This window comes from Oncorhynchus mykiss, chromosome 2, assembly GCF_013265735.2.
Source record: "Oncorhynchus mykiss isolate Arlee chromosome 2, USDA_OmykA_1.1, whole genome shotgun sequence".
In the NCBI taxonomy this organism is placed as follows: Eukaryota; Metazoa; Chordata; class Actinopteri; order Salmoniformes; family Salmonidae; genus Oncorhynchus; species Oncorhynchus mykiss.
This window is the reverse complement of record NC_048566.1, coordinates 17,948,984-17,966,322: the sequence shown is the minus strand read 5'-3', so window position 1 is coordinate 17,966,322 and position 17,339 is coordinate 17,948,984. Positions and strand designations below refer to the sequence as shown.

General features: G+C 46.7%; 1 protein-coding gene across 3 annotated transcripts; it reads left to right on the top strand.

Moving 5' to 3' along the window:
- Positions 1 to 141: 141 nt before the first annotated feature.
- LOC110536358 (regulation of nuclear pre-mRNA domain-containing protein 2) lies at positions 142 to 13,942 on the top strand. 3 transcript variants are annotated; one of them, XR_005035418.1, is made up of 11 exons: positions 146 to 406; positions 7,667 to 7,796; positions 8,010 to 8,167; positions 8,300 to 8,352; positions 8,845 to 8,971; positions 9,876 to 10,051; positions 10,157 to 10,460; positions 10,537 to 10,815; positions 10,945 to 11,124; positions 11,339 to 13,461; positions 13,650 to 13,942. XR_005035418.1 is itself a non-coding variant. In XM_036939971.1 (10 exons), exons 1-10 carry the CDS (start codon positions 220 to 222, stop codon positions 13,375 to 13,377), a joined length of 3,630 nt encoding a protein of 1,209 aa, XP_036795866.1. In that variant the 5' UTR covers positions 142 to 219; the 3' UTR covers positions 13,378 to 13,942. The 3 variants fall into 3 exon arrangements, 2 of the variants coding, with proteins under 2 accessions (XP_036795866.1, XP_021477783.2); XM_036939971.1 differs by having other exon boundaries at positions 142 to 406; positions 10,948 to 11,124; positions 11,339 to 13,942; XM_021622108.2 differs by having other exon boundaries at positions 11,339 to 13,942.
- The last annotated feature ends 3,397 nt before the right edge of the window (positions 13,943 to 17,339 follow it).

The following is a 17,339-nucleotide window of genomic DNA, read 5'->3' as shown; positions in this document are numbered from 1 at the left end:
ATAATGCTTGCTATTGGATACAACCAACCTGTAACATACAACCCTTTCGGGTTGTAAATATTGGTCAAACTGTTGAAGTTGCCTGCCCCTCCAACAGTTTTCAGAATCTGACTCTAGATCTGTAGGGGGCGTGTCTGCTCTCGCCTGTCTGTCACACTTTTGCTACCTTCATGACTCATTGCGGTGTCCGTGTCTGCAGTACCAGAGAGGACTGGAAAAATGGCGGCGGGTTCTGGAGCTGTTAGCGGCCATGGTGGCCGCGGCGCTTTGGAGGCCACCCTGGACCGCAGATTCCAAGGAGTATCCAACACTATGGAGTCTATACAGGGACTGTCGACCTGGTGCATTGAAAATAAAAAGTATCACAGCCTTATCGTTCGGTACTGGATGAAGTGGCTCAAGAAATGTGAGTAGCTAACGTTAGCTTGTCATTCGTTAGCTAGCTTTCCCTGCTACTATACACACGTTAGCTAATCAATTATGTTCCTAATGTGTTACCGACAAATGTTGACGCCATAAAGTTCATGCATAGCTAAAATAAGATGGGTAATACAACTTGTGCTTTGTACTTATAGTTAGCTGCCTTGCAAGCTAATGTAACTAACTAGTTATAGTAAGGTAGTTAGTGCCTACCAGTAGCTGCAGTTCAGCATATCGTTATGTATATTAACGTTAGTTAGCGACGTGTGATACATTTATTTTGCTCGAACCTGACCTGTCTCCACATATGGTTCGACATTGCACCTGTTTTGTGCGCATCGCACGCGCTATGTTTTTGCAGATGAGATAGGAGCCAGGTAATTAGCTAGCTAGCCAAACTATCAAATGTGTTTGAATTTGAGTTAAAATGGGGGTAGTGTTGACAGCACAGGTGATACATGTTGCTGGGTAAGCAAGTGGGCTGAAAAAAACGGTCTTTATGAAGAAATCTGGGTTAGGCCTAGGGTCGATTGTATGGTTGTTTTAACGGGGTGGCAAAGAGGGGGCCAACACCAGTCGTGTGGCCATGGGAAATTAGCACATTTTATAAGAAAAAGCGTTAAATTGTCTTAAAATACGACGCATTGCATTGCATAACTGTTTCAGACCCGTCGGCAAACGGGTGGCTAGCTGGTTTAGTTTAATACAAAATATCGACAAAGGCATTCAAAAGAGGGACAAAGTACTTTTTTTTGGGGGGGGGGCATATTTTTCTCACGATTCGTCAACTCGCACACAGTTGCTGTCCTGCACATCGGATCACTGCACAGGTCTATTTATTTAGTAAATGTGAAAGCACATCATCCCCGACAGACACAAGCAAAATCTCTTTACATGAATGTTGTAGCATCCTACACCTAAACATTAGCGATCTGGTATGCTGTATGTGAAGAAAAGGAGACGATTTCTCAGGGATAATCTGTAGGCTACTAACAACACACAGCCTACTATGCGCCCTATCCCCCTGGCCAGGGTAAACTAAGCTGTAACGTTATGTATTTATGGCCCATTTGTTTGCATTAGGAGAAAATGTGATCAAGTTGGATTTATATTCAAACTTGGGCTGGCTAGGCTACCTAGACCTTTTCAATCCAAAGTGATTCGCTGGAAATAATTAGTCAACACAATAGCGATTACATAAGAGTTCGTTTTTTATTACCATCTACAGTTGCATAGGTCTACATGATACAAACCTGTATAACGCAACCTCAGCCCGGAGTTCTATTGTCCATTCATAGTGGTCTCCGTCTGTTTTAAAACATAATTCATATGAACAAGTACAAGGTTGCTGCAGTCTGACAGGGTTTTCATCCTCCCCAGGGCCAGGAGTTTTCTGACCTGATTAGAAAAACTGGTCCCAGTATAGTCCATATAATACCTTTTTTACAACTGATTAATCACTGTCATAAGGTCTGGTGTTTTACCTGGTTAGGTTATCAGATCAGGAAGAACTCCAGGCCCAGTGGAAAATATGTGCCCTACCACTCTGAGACTTGTTGCCACCTCTGCTGTTTCAACTGTTAATTTGTATCTGCCCAATGTATTAAAATAAATACATTTGAAGTGATCCATATTGATCTGTATTCAAGTTAGATACTACCACCATGTCCAGTGGTAACTCCCCCATCCAAGACATTTTTAAAAGTTTAAGATGTATGTTTCTATACAATTTAAAAGCTCTAAAATGCTATTTGGGGAATGGCAAAAATTACTCCAGCCATTATCACTTTGGCTGCTGTAGCTTCATTCACCTCAGTCAATAAGGGACATGCATAACATTCTAGAACAAACACATGCCATATTCTACAGCTACACTGGCTATACACTGGGAAGCTAGTTTAGTTTGCTGTCAAGTCAAACAGCAGTTACCTAGCAATTTTCAACCTCTGCACTGCTTTCATCAACTCAACTGAGAGAGAAGTCATGCATGCTGGGCTCTCCGTTGTCCCAAAAAAGCCAGCCAGCCAATCAAACAGCCTTCCCGCCAGAACAAACCCACGGTCCTTTCTCTCCAATCTGAGCCAGATTGACAGCGCTCTGACCCAATGAGAATGGCGGGACACTAAGGGTGGCCAATCATATTTCAGGGGTGGCACCTCGCAATGCCCCTGGGTAGGCCTAGCTAAGATCTTAACTCCATTTGTCTCCATCTGGGGTTAAATTCTTAGCTAGCTAGAGTAGGCCTAGACCTAAACTTTGACTGTCATTCATTGTGTTTTTGAGGGGTTATTTAATGAGTTGCGTGGTGTGATATGTTATGGAAATAGATATGCCAGTGTTTTGTTGTTTATGGAAACGGATGTTGTCCACTTTCCTTGCCTCCAGCTATAAAGGTTTAACTGGTTTTCAAATATTTCATTTCCCTGAGCAGTTTTTGTTAATTAAAAATGATTTGCACTGCAGTAGACTAAACATTTGCAAGGTTGCATGTGTTCCCATCTCTCTCTCTGTCCCTGTCATTGGCTCAACCACATGTATATCTGTTGTCTATGGTGCTGTGCTTTATGTATGATGTCCTCAAACATTCAAACTATATTTTGAACTCAGTCAACCAAAGATAAAGTTGGTGAGTTGTAGGCTTCGTTGTCCAGGTGAAACTTTCAATTCAAATGTTTTAATTTTCACAAAATGTTGGATGGCCGTGTTAACGGTTCCGTTCCTAGGGTTGTGTTGTAATGCAGTGTTGTAATGCAATGCAAATAAATATTCCAGAGAAAATACTGTTGTAATGTGTTGCATGACCAACTGGAAATAACTAACTGTTGGTTAATCTCGGTCACGTGTTTCTGCTATGAGATTGAGAAAATGTGTTTATTGTTTACAGTAGTAGGGGCCTATGTGATGTTCTTTTTCTGAACACATACCTTTTTTCCACTTGCAAAATGAATCCTACTGTACCTGAGCTGGTGCAGGTAGTGGTACATATTTTACCACTACAACTTGAGTTCATCGCGGTTTGGTTTGGAAGGCTTAAAGCGTGCTAATTAGGTACTCAAAATATCTGGTCCTGGCTGGCTTGTACTAGGTCAGGGAGTTCTGTGTTGGGTCAGGAGGAACCACTGGTGCCCCTGATGGTGGCACTGAAAAGCTTTTATGTGGGTCACGGAACAGAAAAGGTTTCGGAACCAATTTCTGCAAACTGGGATGTCCCTCTTAGAGGTACGCTAAGCCTAATGCTGTAATGCCAGTTGACATGCATCATTTGCCCATGATTGCTATCTGATGGTTCACGTGGCATCGCAGTCTGCCTGGCCAAATTGCTAGGTACCTCACAATACCATATTATCGCCATACTTTGGTGCTGATACTATGTGTGTTGTGATTTTGATACTAAGATTTTATTGCGATTTGAAGTTCCAAAGATATTGCTCACCATATGTCTGCTGCAGAGGCACTAGAGGACCAGGAGAACGTTTTGATCAGTCATGGAAATAAATTGGTTTCCTATTTAAAATGATTGAGAACAAGCTATGGAAAAATAGTTTTGTTGCAGGTGCAGCCAACTAGCCCAAAATAGTATTGCCACATTGTCAAAACGGTTTAGTCAGCCACCAATTGTGCAAGTTCTCCCACTTAAAAAGATGAGGCCTGTAATTTTCATCATAGGTACACTTCAACTATGACAGACAAAATGAGAAAAAAAATCCAGAAAATCACATTGTAGGATTTTAATGAATTTATTTGCAAATTATGGTGGAAAAAAACTTTTGTTATTGACCAAATACTTATCTCAATACTTTGTTATATACACTTTGTTGGCAATGACAGAGGTCAAACGTTTTCTGTAAGTCTTCACAAGGTTTTCACACACTGTTGCTGGTATTTTGGCCCATTCCTCCATGCAGATCTCCTCTAGAGCAGTGATGTTTTGGGGCTGTTGCTGGGCAACCCAAACTTTCAACTCCCTCCAAAGATTTTCTATGGGGTTGAGATCTGGAGACTGGCTAGGCCACTCCAGGACCTTGAAATGCTTCTTACGAAGCCACTCCTTCGTTGCCCGGGCGGTGTGTTTGAGATCATTGTCATGCTGAAAGACCCAGCCACGTTTCATCTTCAATGCCCTTGCTGATGGTAGGTGTTGTTACTTTGGTCCCAGCTCTCTGCAGGTCATTCACTAGGTCCCCCGTGTGGTTCTGGGATTTTTGCTCACCGTTCTTGTGATCATTTTGACCCCACGGGGTGAGATCTTGCGTGGAGCCCCAGATCAAGGGAGATTATCAGTGGTCTTGTATGTCTTTCATTTCCTAATAATTGCTCCCACAGTTGATTTCTTCAAACCAAGCTGCTTACCTATTGCATATTCAGTCTTCCCAGCCTGGTGCAGGTCTACAATTTAGTTTCTGGTGTCCTTTGACAGCTCTTTGGTCTTGGCCATAGTGGAGTTTGGAGTGTGACTATTTGAGGTTGTGGACAGGTGTCTTTTATATTGATAACAAGTTCAAACAGGTGCCATTAATACAGGTAACGAGTGGAGGACAGAGGAGCCTCTTAAAGAAGTTACAGGTCTGTGAGAGCCAGAAATACTTATTTTCCACCATAATTTGCAAATAAATTCATTAAAAAATCCTACAATGTGATTTTCTGGATTTTTTTCTTCTCATTTTGTCTGTCATAGTTGAAGTGTACCCATGATGAAAATTACAGGCCTCTCATCTTTTTAAGTAAGAGAACTTGCACAATTGGTGGCTGACTAAATACTTTTTTGCCCCACTCTATATATTCCTCCCCCCATCACTATGGCTTTGGAGGTTGAAACTTTAAACCCCCAGACGTGGCCCTGAGTGTGTCTGTGTTCGTTGGTCTGTGTCCACCTAAACTACGGTGTCCGCTGTAGTAGAACAGTGATGCTCAGTCACACACTCCTGTGTGTGCAACAGGTGTTCCATCCAAGGCTCCACATTTACACCCAATCACATGTCCAAGTCCATAATCATTCTGCAATATTCTCAACTGAAGATTTGGAAGGATCTTTACAATATAGCTTAGTCCAGGGAAGGAAGCTGGGACCCTGTTGCCATTGAAAGAGATTGTTTATTTGATATTTTGAACTGTTTCCCCTCCCCCACCACTCAGACTTAGTTAGGCCTAGACTTAGTTAGGCCTAGACTTAGTTAGGCCTAGACTTAGTTAGGCCTAGACTTAGTTAGGCCTAGACTTAGTTAGGCCTAGACTTAGTTAGGCCTAGACTTAGTTAGGCCTAGACTTAGTTAGGCCTAGACTTAGTTAGGCATAGACTTAGTTAGGCCTAGACTTAGTTAGGCCTAGACTTAGTTAGGCCTAGACTTCAGCAAGTTCTATTTTTTGACTCCAGGATCTTTTCGAAGAAGAGTCGTTTCATGTAATGAACTTAGGATATGAATTAGAACTCATTGTTACATTCATTGGATATCTTGGGGCTCGATTCAATCCACAGTGCTAGGCAAGTCAGTTAATATGTTCTTATTTACAATGACTGCCTACCCCAACCAAACCCAGACCACGCTGGGCCAATTGTGTGCTGCCCTATGGGACTCCCAATCACGGCCGGATGTGATACAGCCTGGATTCGAACCAGGGACTGTAGTGACGCCTCTTGCACTGAGATGCAGTGCCTTAAACTGCTGCGCCCCTCGGGAGCCCATGCTGTTTGGTTTGCGTACTGTAGACAGCATAGAGCTGGTTGTTTACTGTTCTGTGCTCAGTCTTCATCTCTTCTTCCCCTGGTTGAATACTTTCCAACTCGTCCTCCCTGAATGCATCTTCCCATGGGGAGTCAGGGGGGACGTTTCTCTCTCCTTTGACTTGACAACCTTTCCCCACTTAGACTCAACTGAGATGTATGAAAGGCTTCTGTATTGTTATTTTATGTTAAAGTGGTAATGCATCTGTTTATTTTGTTACCATTTACTAAGATATACCCTACTTAGTTGGTTTACACTAGTCATCACAGCTGTCCTGCACAAGATGCTGAGGCTGTAGGGCGTAGGCTAATATCACTTTCAGTTTATCAACTGGTTTCAATGACCCTAATTGATATTGTGGGACTCGTACATATCGTTTCTAGTCTTGTCTGCATCAGAACCTGATCTGTGTTTGATTTGTCTGTTTTCCCTACTCCATCAGCTGTCACTTTGAAATACCTTAACTCTGGGTTTGCAGGCTTTTGAATGTATGGCGTTCTCCAGCTTTGAGTCATTTACATTTTTTTAATTACATGAATGTCATGAACGTTGTCTTGTGTCGGAGTGTGACAACGCTGTCTGCTGAAAACAATGTGTCATGAATGAATCGGTGGCGGTGCTGAACATTATTATTGACATTGTGACTACCGTGTTGCATGCTGCATCTTTGAACATGTTCAACTGGATCTTCATATATTCAGGGAGGGAGACGTTAGAGCCTTTATATTGCTGTTCAAGCTGTGTTTTTCCCCCAACAACCAGGCTTCATTTATGTTGGACTCCATTTACCTGCATGACAAGCCTATTTGGTTTCCATGTCTTAGCCTTGCCTGTAACACAGGGCTTCAGTTGGAGAAGTTGTCAGTTGAAAAAAGTGTTCGCTGCAGTAATGATGTTTTGTCTGTGCGTTAATTATGCATTAGATAGAAAAGTGAATATCAGCTTGTCATGACATCTGTCTGTCACTTAGTAAAAGCACGGCATTGTTTATCATTTCAGTGAAGTTTCCCATCAACACTGGTTGGTTTTGCTATATTTCCAGAATTGATTAGCAAATACATGCATGAGCTAATAGGTCTTCCACAGGGCAGTCTAGGTTTAGGCTGGTCATCCACTGGGTGAGGGTGGTTTAGGCTGGGCGGTCTAGGTTTAGGCTGGTCATCCACTGGGCGGTCTAGGTTTAGGCTGGCCGGTCTAGGTTTAGGCTGGCCGGTCTAGGTTTAGGCTGGCCGGTCTAGGTTTAGGCTGGTCATCCGCTGGCCGGTTTAGGTTTAGGATTGTCATCCACTGGGCGAGGGTGGTCTAGGTTTAGGCAGGTCTTGCACTGGGCGAGGGTGGTCTAGGTTTTGGCTGGTCATCCACTGGGGGGTGTAGGATTAGGCAGGTCATCCACAGGACTAGGGTGGTCTACGCTTAGGCTGGTCAAGGTTTTTGATGACATCAGGCTTCTGAGGATCCACTAACCCTGTTCCTCCTCCACCTATTCTTCTTCTTCCCTGTCTTCCTCTCCTCCTTCTCTCCATCAGCGGACACCAACCACCGCCTGAATCTGTTCTATCTAGCCAATGATGTAATACAGAACTGCAAGAGAAAGAACGCCATCGTCTACCGCTCAGCCTTCGCTGAGGTGCTCCCCAACGCTGCACTAATGGTCAAGTGAGTGAGCTGCTCTGGATTATATCAATATTGTGAGGCACATCCTAACTTCCATTTGAGGCATGTTTTAATTGTCAATGGGGAGACTAAGTAAACATCTGATTTAGGTGGAAGTTAGGATGAGCCCTTGTATGATGACATTGACCACCAATCTCTTGCTGACTGAATCTGTGCCCTTCTAACCTCTTGCCCTTTGACCTGTTGTCTTGCCAGAGACCCGAAGGTGCGTAAGTCAGTGGAGCGAATCTTCACTATCTGGGAGGAGAGAAACGTCTATCCTGAGGAACTCATCACTCAGCTCAAAGCCAACCTGGCCAAGAAGGAGAGAGAGAGGGAGAAAGAGAAGGCTAAAGAGATGCCTCCTCCGCCAGGTCAGTCTCCTATGCTCCTATTTCTTTCTCTCCTCACCATCTTTTCCTATTGCCGTCTCTCTCTATTTCTGTAACCTCTGGGTCTGTATGAGTCAACAGGTCAGTGTGTTGTGTTGTGGTTTTGTCCTGTAGCCCCAGTCAACCCCAAAGCTGCCCTGAAGTCCAAGATTGTGGCTGATTTCATAGTAAGTGTATTTATTTCTGTCCTCTGCTAAATTGCTTTGACCCTTTTTAAAGGGGTAATCTGCAGTTGCTACATCCATTTGTGGTTTTGATAAATTAATGATTTGTACCCATTGATTCTTGAAGAATATAACTTTTATAAATTCCTCATGAGCTTAGTTCAACTGTCACACCCCATCAGAACCCCAAATATAAGCTTGTTTTACTCCAATATTTGTAAACAACAAATGTAAACAAACACTATATAGCCTCCAAACATGGTTAAAACAATAATGTTGATATCATGGATGGTCAGTCCTTGTATCCATAGCTCTGTCTATGAATTTGAGTGGTTACTTTTCTTCAGCCCTATCCCTCAGCTTTTTACCCAAACAGTGGCGGGGATGATGCTTTATTGTTTCAACTGATGATTGGCCCTTGATGGAGATGCACACAATAATACTATTTCCCTCCTTCCCCACGCCCTCCCTCTTTCCTTCCCCCTCGATCTCCAGCCCCAGTCGTTCATCGAGCAGCTGGCGGGTTTCAAACGGGTGGTGGAGGAAGAGGAGCTGAGGGAGACCCAGCTGACAGCTCTCAGAGTGGACGTCTGCAGCACGGAGGCCCTCAAGAGACTGAAAGGTCAGTGGTCAAAACAGGGTTAAGGCCAGGGTTCCTGCCTAGGGCTGTTAAGGTGACCGTATTACCGCCACACCGGCAGTCAAGAGTCGTCATGACTGCAGTCAAATTCCACGTGACCGTTGAATCACAGTAACTAGGCGTCTCCAAAACTGCGCTCTGATGTCCCCTATAGTCAGTAGTAGCCTACCAAACTTGCTAATGGCCTGGTACTCAGCGCTCTATTGACCCTCAAATCACTCTGACATCAATGCAATGGAAAATCAAATGGAACACTCCATGAGAGCCCTGGCGTTAAGAGTTTGATGGGAATAGGATCACCTGTTGTGTAGCGAGAGTCAGCTCATAGCTGGTTGATGCATAGAATAAAGTACATGTTCCTATAAGCCCATGTTGCACAACATTTCTATAGGCTACGCTTTTCAATTGCATGAGAAAACAGAGTTTTGATGGCCTCTAATAAAAAGAGGAGAATCCCATCAGCTTTCTATAGTCTAGGCCTCCTATATTTATTTCTCAACTTTGCTAATATTAAGGGCTTTGCTTTGCAATCAGAGTAGCCCCCCTGAGTGGTGCGGCGGTCTAAGACACTGATCGGTGATAGAGGCGTCACTACAGATCCGGGTTCGATCCCGGGTTGTGTCACAGCTGGTCGCGACCGGGAGACCCATGAGGCGGTGCACAATTGGCCCAGCGTTGTCTGGGTTAGGGGAGGGTTTGGCTGACTGGGATATCCTTGTTCCATCGCGCTCTAGCGACTCCTTGTGGCGGCCGGGCACATGCACGCTTACTTCGGTCGCCTGCTTTGCGGTGTTATCTCCGACATATTGGTGCGACTGGCTTCTGTGTACTCTTGTTTAAATGACTTATTTTACTCTTGTCCTCCGTCCATCTCTACCCTCTACAGACAAGGCCGGAGGGAACAAGTTTGCCAAGGACTTTGAAGAGGGCAGTCAGAAGCTGCAGGAGTTTGTCAGTTTCCTGGAGAACCAGATGCCTGTAGGGCCCCCTCTGCTGGAGGCTCTGGGAAACGCAGACGTCTTCTATGAGATGCAATACAAGGAAGTCAAGATCGTGGCCAGCGTGAGTATCAACCAATCATTCAGGCAATCAATCTGATCGTCATCTATCAAATAAATAATCTAATCAATATCTAATACATCTAATTCTATGGTTCTAATTTTCAAGGCCTACAAAACCTTTGCCAACCGCGTGGTCAACCTCAAACGTAAACTGGATGCCCTCAAGTCCTCCCTTCCCGGTCCCGAGGACTCTCCCATCCCCTCCCCCTCTGAGGACGCTCCCTCACCCACCGGCTCTGACTCCCCTTTCCTGGGGCTGGGAGGAGGCCGAGGTGGTAGGCTGGGCTTTGATCCGGACCTGGATGGGAGTGCCATGGACGAGAGGGACATGGGGGTTGTGAGAGAGGGGGACAACAGAGATGTGGAGGACATGGATCTGTCTGAGGAGGACATGGAGACAGCCAACACAGGTGAGATGGCAGTACGAAATTCTCAATGAGACTAAACCTTGTCAAAATAAACACGTTAACCCCTTGTTTCCATCAGCTGAGAAGCAGTCGTCATCAGCCACCGTTTCCAAGGTGACCAGCTCCAAGACCGCAGCGAAACCCGCCCCTGTCACACTCATTCGAACCTCCACCGAATCCCCACTCAAAAAGGCAGCCTTGTCTACCCCCACACCGGTGACCCTCAGCGCCCCTATGAGCGCGGGTGTGAGTGGTCCTAGCGGTCCGACCGCTCCTCTGGGAATGAACCTGGCGAATGTGGATCTGGGCAAGATCAGCTCCATACTGAGCAGTATCACATCAGCCATGAAGAACACAGGTGTGTGTGTGTGGATTTAAGTTAATATATGGATTCTGTGACATGCTGGTACAGAAATGTTATAACATGTTTGCATAATAAGATTGTTCTCTCTGTCTCTCTCTTTCTCTCTGTGTGTCTCTCTCTCAGCAGCCAGCCCTGTGTCTCGCCCCTCCCCTGGAACTCCCACCACCCCCTCTGGCCAATCATCTTCCTCCAAAACCCCAGTTGGCCCCACCCCTCCTAGCCCAGCCCTGGCCAGCATCCTGTCCAGAGTGAACGTCACCCCTGAAGGCATCCTCAACGCCCTGTCAAAGACCCAAACACAGAGTGAGACACACATAAGATAGTAAACCAGACAGGCAGATTTATAGGCAGACTTTGAGATGAGAAATGCAAGGCTTCTGTTGAAATTGTTTTGGGGGGCACTTTTTATGTTGAGTAACTTGTGTATCTGCTGGTGTAATTATCTCCACCCACCCCCCTTTCTCTCTCTCTCTCCCCATATCTTTGTTTCTCTCCATCTTCTCTTCTCTCTCCTCAGGTCTGTCCTCTCTGCTGAGGTCTGGTAGCTCCTCCTCCTCTGCCCCCTCCTCCCATGCCTCCCCAGACTCCTCAGCAGCCAAGGGCCCCCCCACACCCACCACTCCTAGCAACACCAAACCCCTCCTGACCAACAGTCTCAAACGAGACACACCTGAGAGGAGCAGAGGAGCCAGGGATTGGGAGAAAAACCGAGAGGCCTCCCCTCCTCCTCCTCCCTCTCTCCCTAGCCGCTCTGTCTCTCCTCCCAGCCTAGAGTCTAAGATCAACCGTTTCCTCCAGGGGAACCCAGGGTTCAGTCTGGGTCTGGGGGATGGGAGCCCTCTGCTGGGGGGAGACGGGGTAGACGGGACCCCCGTCAGGGATGAGAGCGGGGGCACCCCCACCCAGGACGAAATCATGGACACACCAGGGGGTGTCTCCTCCGACCCCCTTGGCCTCAACAGTGACTCCAAGAGCTTAGGCTCATCCATAGGTCATGATCTTTCACCCACGGCCTACCGCAGTGACCCTTGGGACGCCGTCATCACCCCAACAGGAAGCAGCAGCGACGTGGACTTCCTCTCTTCCTCTTCTCGTTTCCAAGGCTACGGAGCGGGGAAGAAGGCCGCCAAGCTGAAGGAGGAAGATTCGAAGAGGAAGATTAGCTCTTCATCACTGGGAAGCAGCAAGGTGAAGAAGGATGGACAGAACAGTCACGGGAACAACAGATCAGTTGAAGGAGAGAGGAGAGCGTCCATAGGTTCTCGCAAGACCAGCAGCGGGTCAGAGGAGGGAGGAATGAGTGGAACGAGGGATGAAAAGGGAAAGAGGAGAGGAGAGGATGGTGGGGGCTCATCTGACGGGGAGGGGGGGCAGTACCACCGTATTGAGACGCTGGTGTCGCCTTGCACAGAGGGAGCACCTTTCCAATCACTGGGGGGCTTCTCAAACCGCCAGCCAACCGGAGAGCGCATCCAGACGGTGGAAAGTATCCGCGTGATTGGACAAGGGCTGCGTCGCGGGGGTGGAGAAGGGGGGAGGCCAGGCGGAGGAATGTGGTACGATGAGGAAGGGTACCTGGATACCCAGCCCCCCTCACCTTCCCCTCAGGGCGGCTCTGACGACATGACTTCACCCCCCATGCCTCCCCCGACCTCACACCACCACCTTCCTCCTCATCCTCATTCTAATCACCCTCCCCACCCTCATCCGCACGGCCCCCCACCCCAGTTTCAGATGCCCCCCTACCATGGGGAGAACCCCCAGGGTCCCCTCCCCTCACACCTCCACCATCACCCCCCTCCTCCCTTCTTCAACTCCCCTCCTCCACCCATCCCACGCCCTCCACCCCCTCCCATGCCCCAGCTCCCTCCACCCCCGCGCAACTTCCTCCCCCCCTCGGCAGTCATGGTAGGCGGGGTTCTAGTCCCCATTGACCGCCAACTGCCCCTCCCTCCCCAGGTCCGCCCAGACGGAGGAGACCGAGGGGGGATGGGAGGGGGACCCAGGGGGGGTAAAGGTGGTCCCACTCCCCTCATGTCCTCTCTGTTAGGGGAGCCCCCTAAGATGCCTCGTCCCGGCACAGTTAAAGAGCATTTCACTCCCCGCCACGCACCCCCTCTCCACCGCCCCGGCACCCCCGGTGCCCCACCTCCCTTATTGGGCCGTGTCAAGGATGGCATCAACCTCCCTCCTCCACCCCCCTCCTCCTCCACCCCTCCCTCTCCCTCAGGCGACCCACTGCTTCCTCGCCCCCAAGCTCCTCCGCTCCAGCACCCTCCCGCTAGCCCGCCTGCCCAGCCCCGACACCCCAACCCCAACCATCCCCACCGTCCCTCGCCGTCCCTCCTGCGCCTACCCTCCCCTAATCCCTGCCCCCCCATCAACTCCACCCCCCAGAGACCTCTACTCCACCCTCGCGGCCCCCCTGTCCACCCGCACCTAAACCGAGAGCCACCCATGTTCCGCGGGGGCAAGCGTCCTGGCCCTCCATTCGGCGGGGGCCGAGGAGGTCCCTTCTACCCCCCCAAGAGACCTTTCTTACCCCCACGATATTGAAATGTTAACCATGACAAGCTGAATGAAAAGCAACCCACACACCTAGCTACCCAACACGGGGAGAAGATGTGTAGAACCCTTATGGTATGAGCCCAGTCTGTCCTCACTATGTTAATCCTAGTGGAGTCATTTGTTTTACTACATTTAGCTGATCGCACCTTGACACAAACTAGCACGTCACCTCACCACAATACAGTACCAGCTTAGCAATTATGCACAGTGTTATGGATGAAATAGGTAACCAAACCAAATCTGCCTCCTCCGATCCCCAGGAGCAACAATGTTCTCAGCTTCCCCTCACTAAAGCAGTGAGGGAGTAATGGAGGTGTGAACTAGAAGGAAGACGACAAGCACAGATCAAATAGAAACAGGTGGTTATTCTATTTCACTAAAATTCTACTTACCTCCAGTATTGTGTGAATAAGCTGATATAAACACTTTCAGAGAGAAAGAGAGCGAGGGATAGATGGGATGGGATGGATGGATGGATGTGAGGGGCTGGAGAGATGGAATGGGCTGGAGGGATGGAATGGGATGGAGAGATGGGATGGGCTGGAGAGATGGAATGGGCTGGAGGGATGGAATGGGATGGAGAGATGGGATGGGCTGGAGAGATGGAATGGGCTGGAGGGATGGAATGGGCTGGAGGGATGGAATGGGCTGGAGGGATGGAATGGGCTGGAGGGATGGGATGGGCTGGAGAGATGGGATGGGCTGGAGAGATGGGATGGGCTGGAGAGATGGGATGGGCTGGAGAGATGGGATGGGCTGGAGAGATGGGATGGGCTGGAGGGATGGGATGGGCTGGAGGGAGGTTGGGATAGATGGGAGGGGGTTTGATTGAGGAACAAAGTTGCTCCCTGAGAGTGTGTCCTAAATACAACAATTTTTCTCAATAGGATTTGGTTATCCAGATGAGTGCAGACTTTATGATCAGTGCTGTTGTGGAGTTTCTCCACCATAACCCCAACGTGCTCCCAGTGCATCCTATTCTAAATAATAACCTTGTTTCTCTCCTAGAGGTTTTCATGCTTAAGTCTCTCTTCCCTCTGTATATTTCTCAGCTTTTACATGTATAGACTGAATGAGTTGGCTGTGTTGCGACTATTAAACCTCGGTTGTTTGTGAAAAGAGCCATCACTATTCGCTAACTTGCTATTCGCTAACTTGTGATTGACGCCATTTTGAAGAAGCCTTAGCTGTAGTTACACACCGAGGCAGCGATGTTTGTGCTTCTCATTGCTCTAACAAAACACCACTGTCCATCTCCATTTCTCCAATCTGAGGGGGGAGGAGAGTGAAGAATCGTCCAGTGTAAAGATGCATTTAACAGATAATAATGAGTTGCGGAGACTCTCAGTAGTTGAGGCGGGTGCTTTAGAAGTTTGAACTATGAACCCGCTGTCTCTCTACTAGGCCATAGCTACCTGTATTGTCTTTAATAAAATCCAGTTTCAACCCAACCAAGGGGAGGGTACTACTTTCTTTGATAGTCACTGTCACGGATACCGGTAAGACCAGTCTCAGCAGTTGTCATGGATACCGGTAAGACCAGTCGCAGCTGTATGATAGATGTTATTTTGGTCTAGTTATTCAAAGCTGAATTGAAATGCTGAAACAGTACTTATAACAGTACGAACAATGTCATTTTTTCCCCCAACTGCTAATTTGTTCTGAGTTGTTTTGGATTTCTTGCTGTGATTTTTGTTGTGGCTGTAACCTCATGTCAGATGTAAAATATCTATACTTGCCTGTGCATGTGCAGTGCACTGTCTCTGTCCAGTCCAGAAGTTCTTTTCTGTTACTTTTGGCCTGTTCCCTTCGCTACCTTTCCTAGATTTAGTCTCTTCTCTTTCCTCCTTTCCTTCCTCTGACGCTGTACATTTACAACTGTACAATACCAAGTAACACCAATGAAGAAGTGATGAGTGAATTATCTGCAAACATTCATTACTCATTAAGATAATGGACACCTATGTAAATGCTCCTCTAAATTTCCCATCAGTTAGTTTATCAGTTTATAGTGTTCTGCTATACATTTCTGAATGGAAGCGATGCTGTTCTGAATCAATGGTACAGAGCAGCTACTACTCTCACTCTGACTGTATGTATGATGTGATGCTTCTCTCTGTCACTGCTGATAACGACCAGATTAACGCAGGCAAGTTGGTTTGTGCACGTTTCCCTGCTGTACAGTAGACTAATGACTTCCCTTCTATCTCGTACCTCAGTTAGACAGCGAGCCACCAGGATGGATTCAGAGATGTAATCATTTTCTTTGAGCAGTTTGTTTAAATAATATTGTCATTCAATGTACTCTTGAGTTTGAAATATGTTTGTTTTGAATAACTTTTGAGTGAAAATGCTTAAGATTTGAGGAATCTAATGGTGTGTGTGTATAGTATGCATTAACTATGTAATGATTCAGTCATGAAGGGGGTGGTTGTGTTATGTTCTCCGTGTTTCGATGCATTGCTATTCTTTTTATGATCATCAATGATGTTCTATCATTAATCTTTTGAGTGTCCAATCCTTTCCGATGCTACTGCTCTCCTCTCTCTACCACTGAGCCGTCCTGTAGTTCAGGGATTTACTATGTTTACCTATGACTGTCACAATTTAGACATACAGCCAGGCATTTACTTCATATGAAGACTTTACAGTTTAAACCACATTCCATGGAGTCCTACTGCATGTGTTTTTGTTTTAAAGACAGCCTCTGCATTTATGAATATTCAATTCATAATCAACCCCTTGGCCTTAACTTTTAGGCATTTGTCGATCTGGGAGGATTACATAGGTGTAAGCCAATCAGAGGCAAGGTGCAGCTATTACCGTATTGCACCTATCCAATCCTTTCATATACGTGAAGTGCGTAGTAGAGACTAGGGGTTGATTTGGTGACCGGAACGGGCCACAGAGCACTGACATGAAGACAGTACTGTACCATATCGGTTAAGACCAGTGGTGGCTGGTGGCACTTCAGATGGGGAGGACGGGCTCATAGTAATGGCTGGAACGGAATAAATTGAGTGGTATCAAACACCTTGTTTTCCATGTGTTTTATACCAGTCCATCCATTATTATGAGTTATCCTCTCTTCACCAGCCGCCTCTGGTTGAGTGAGGTAGTCACTGCCATGCTATTACACCCATTGTGAGTTTAGTTATATTGAGTCTGAAGATCCTAACCCAGAAGTGGGTTACCATTTATTGTTTTCTATGCACACACACACACACACACACGTGATTCCATCCAACAGCATCTACCATACCCATCTGCATTTAACCTTTTTGATTGACACTGATCTTCTTGGTTGTGTAGTTCACATCCCTGCACAGAGCTCTAGTCCACATGTCTCTGCTGTCACATCCATAGTTCCTCCCAAGCCAGTCCACTGCATGTATGACGCACCTTGACGGTCTGGCGTTGAAAGCATTGAAGCCTGTAACCCACCCACCCAATATTCAGTGCAGTCACTGCACAGTACTTTAAATGTATTACCCCTATCCCATTTAATGAAAGGCAGTTGAGATCATATTGTAATATTACCACATCTCAGTGGCTTCCTCTCATCACCTTCATATACTGTTCTGAGAAGACCGGATAGGTGAAAGCAATGTGGGGCAAGTGTGCTAAATATATTTATTTAACCGGTTTCCTTCATTCAGATCAGTGTAGATGAAGGAAAGGATGCAATGAGAGCCATTGAGATGCTCTTCATACAAACAAATAGGTTTCACCTTATGAGAGAACACACGTCTCATATCTGTGTGGTGGTGGGGTTCACAGTATGAGATATTGACGGTAAACAAGTATTTAATTGTGCTTCATAATGGTCCATATTTCAGGTAGTTGGCAATGATCTAATATCATTTTGGAGTTTTACCCCTAATGAGATTTTGGAATCAGTATTTGGGGTAACCTGTGACTTTTTAGGGCAACCTGATTTCTAGGGCTTT

Coding starts and splice junctions, on each gene's coding strand:
- LOC110536358 (XM_021622108.2), top strand. CDS start 220: ATGGCGGCGGGTTCTGGAGCTGTTAGCGGCCATGGTGGCCGCGGCGCT. Junction 8,972..9,875: donor GGCCCTCAAGAGACTGAAAG/GTCAGTGGTCAA, acceptor TACCCTCTACAG/ACAAGGCCGGAGGGAACAAG. Junction 10,052..10,156: donor AAGTCAAGATCGTGGCCAGC/GTGAGTATCAAC, acceptor CTAATTTTCAAG/GCCTACAAAACCTTTGCCAA.